The sequence below is a fragment of the Castanea sativa genome, chromosome 10 (assembly GCF_040712315.1).
Source record: "Castanea sativa cultivar Marrone di Chiusa Pesio chromosome 10, ASM4071231v1".
NCBI classification, from domain to species: Eukaryota; Viridiplantae; Streptophyta; class Magnoliopsida; order Fagales; family Fagaceae; genus Castanea; species Castanea sativa.
The window spans coordinates 13,869,713-13,872,548 of NC_134022.1; the positions used below are offsets into that span (position 1 = coordinate 13,869,713).

Here is a 2,836-nt window from a genome sequence, read left to right on the forward strand (position 1 = left end):
AGATTTTTCTTCAAGAGGGAGGGGCATCAATGTTGGGGTCGTCCTGAGCTGGTTTGGTAGAAGCGTCGTCCTCGATGTTGACATCGTCTGAGCCTGTGTGAACGAGAGAACTTGTAGCAGCTCCAAGGTTAAGTTTAATGGCGCTAAAGTCAACTCTGGGAAAGTTGTCTATAGCGTCCATCCTAAAATCCTCAAACCCTGCTGCGTAGTTCGTGTCCAGCAGGTCAGTGAACTCTTTGGACGCTTTGAATTCCTCCATTGCCTCGTCCTTAGCTTTCTTAAGAAGAAGACTCAGCTCGTCATTCTTCTTTTGGAGAAGGTCGAGACGGTCGTCCTTCCTGGCAGCGTCGGATTTCAGCTCCCCCACCAAAGCCTTCAACTCCTTAGCCTCGTCCTTGGCCTTGTTCGCCACCTCGGCCCACGTCCTACAGTCGTTCTTGATCTCTTCTATTCTTTTCTCTAGAAGGATTCTCGTCCTGTCCATCTCTGTGGCCTGCCTGGACGCAGCTATGAACTTCGACATTGCCTACATGGAAGAACAGAAAGTTCAAAAGATAGAAATAACATTGGGTAACATGGTTAAACCAAGACGAGGCCAAGATGGTCACCTTAAAGAGATCGTGGACGCCAGAGTGTTCGAACTCCTTCAAAGACATGTCATAGCACGCAGCCACGTCTTCGCCTTTCACAGCCTCTTGGAATCGTTCCCAAGCCAGATCCTCATTCTCCAACAAATTAGTAGAAATCCTTCGAGGAGGCTGGGACGAATCAGGAGCTAGGGACTTGGACGGAGTGACGCTGACAGGCGTGGACGAGTCTATATCAACGACCGGGACGGGCAGCTGGGAAGGAGGATCAGGCCTAGCAGTCTCGGGCCTGGACGACCCAGACTTGGCCTTCTTCCCCCGACGACTCGGCAAGCTAGCCAAGTCCACATGCTTGGACAAGCTTTTTCTCTTATCCCCAGCAGCAGGACGAGCTTCAGGTCTGGCCACTTCCTCGACCACCTCTTTCCCATTGTTTTCCTTCATGGTTGCCATTCTTAAAAATAAAAACAAATAAATGAATTATAGTAACAAAAAAAAAAAAAAATATATATATATATATATATATATATATATATATAATACACATGTTTTAAAGAATAAAACACTCACGTCTACGGATGGTTAGTTCGTGTGCGAGGGCTTCGACGGACGGGTCAGGACCAAGTCCCCACCTATGTAGACGTTGAAGGGTCACCAAGGAGTGAAAATCTCTCTCGGGGTATAGACGAGCCCTGTGGACGCGATCACGGTGGAATTTACTCAGAGAAGGACGCCTAACAGCTACAAAAAGAAGAGGAAAGTTAAGGTTAGACCACTGTTTAAAAATAAAACAACAAAATCAATAAAATAAAAAAAGGGAGTGAAGGAAAAACACAACATACCTTCTTGATGAAGGTTCCCTAATTCTCCAATATAAGGAGGGAATGTATCTCTACCAACCTCGATAGGAGACCCCGCCCAGAAACCAGAGACAAAGAAAAACTCTGTCTTCCAGTTTCTGTCAGACGAGGGTAAGGACTTAATCAGCCTACAGTCATTGCCCCTGGCTGTAAACTGATAAAAGCCTTGAGATTGGCTTATCTCGGAGGGTTTATAACAATACAAGAACTCGTCCACGGTGATGGGACGGTTCCCATCAAACACCTCCCTCCACAAGACTTGCATAAAGACAATAAGTCTCCACGCATTGGGGTTAAACTGACAAACCCCCAAGCCCAGTCTGGTAAGCAACTCCCTCGTAAAGGCATTTAAAGGAAATCTAAGTCCCCCTAACAGGTGGGCTTCGTACACACCTATCCCAAAACGGGGTTGACAACACCATTCCCCTCTAACGGCCAACCTAGGGTTCAGATCATCTGGAATCTGGAACCAACTCCTAAGAGCGTCTAACCTCTTCTCGTCCGTCTTTGAAGGAATTTCTATGGCACAACTATATACTGTTTCTTCTTCATCTAAAGGAGAGGGCGATGGGATGCTTGTCGAGGTATCAGCCCCCGAGGTTGTCCTCGTCCTAATACTCTCTTGGAAGATTTCTACAGGAACTCCAGGAACACCAGATATGTATTCTTCGGTTGTGTGGCCACTACTACTACTGCCATCACTGGAGGTGCTATAACTAGAGGAGTCGTGATACTCGTCTATGGCCTTGACCACACTGTCGTTAGATGAACAGGAGGCCATTGAAAACGTCCTAACTCTTAAAAAGGAAAGCTGGAGTAAGGGTAGAGAGATTACCTGCTCTAGACGAGGGACACTAAGGACGCTGAGGATACTCTTAGACGAAGCAACGGACGAGAGTGTCAAAGTAGAAAATTTGAAAAAGTGAAAGGGGCATGAGAGGAAAACCACTATTTATAGGTAAAAAAGTCTCGGTAATCGCAATGACGGAACCGATCAGAAGGTGACACGTGACATATGCCTCGAAGAAGTAAACCTACATGACCAACCCCCTATGGATGTGTGACACGTGGAACGTTTCTAAAAATAAAAAAATAAAAAAAAAGAGAGAAAAAAGAAAAGAAGAGACTCGTCCTAAAGCCTGTCAATACGCTGCATAACCCCTGGACGAGGGGGCAACTGATGAGGGATAAAGACGCTCAGACTGTCCCTGGACGGTCATCACCTCGGCAACCATCTAGGAGTTATCATCAAGACGAGGATAACGCACAAGGCCGTCCTTGGGTGATAGCGAAGCTACATCCCTCGTCCAAAGGATGCGCACAGCCCATCCCGAGAGGACTCGTCCACATAAAGACTCATGGACGAGGCTTTTACACTTAGAATTATTA

The 2,836-nt window shown here is 46.6% G+C and overlaps 1 protein-coding gene across 1 annotated transcript; it reads right to left on the bottom strand.

The window, feature by feature from the left end:
• LOC142611836 (uncharacterized) lies at positions 1 to 1,036 on the bottom strand. Its single transcript, XM_075783975.1, has 2 exons — positions 609 to 1,036; positions 1 to 526 (listed from the first exon to the last, which is right to left on the bottom strand). The coding sequence occupies exons 1-2, from the start codon at positions 1,029 to 1,031 to the stop codon at positions 11 to 13; spliced, it is 939 nt and encodes a 312-aa protein (XP_075640090.1). The 5' UTR covers positions 1,032 to 1,036; the 3' UTR covers positions 1 to 10.
• Between the last annotated feature and the right edge of the window lie 1,800 nt (positions 1,037 to 2,836).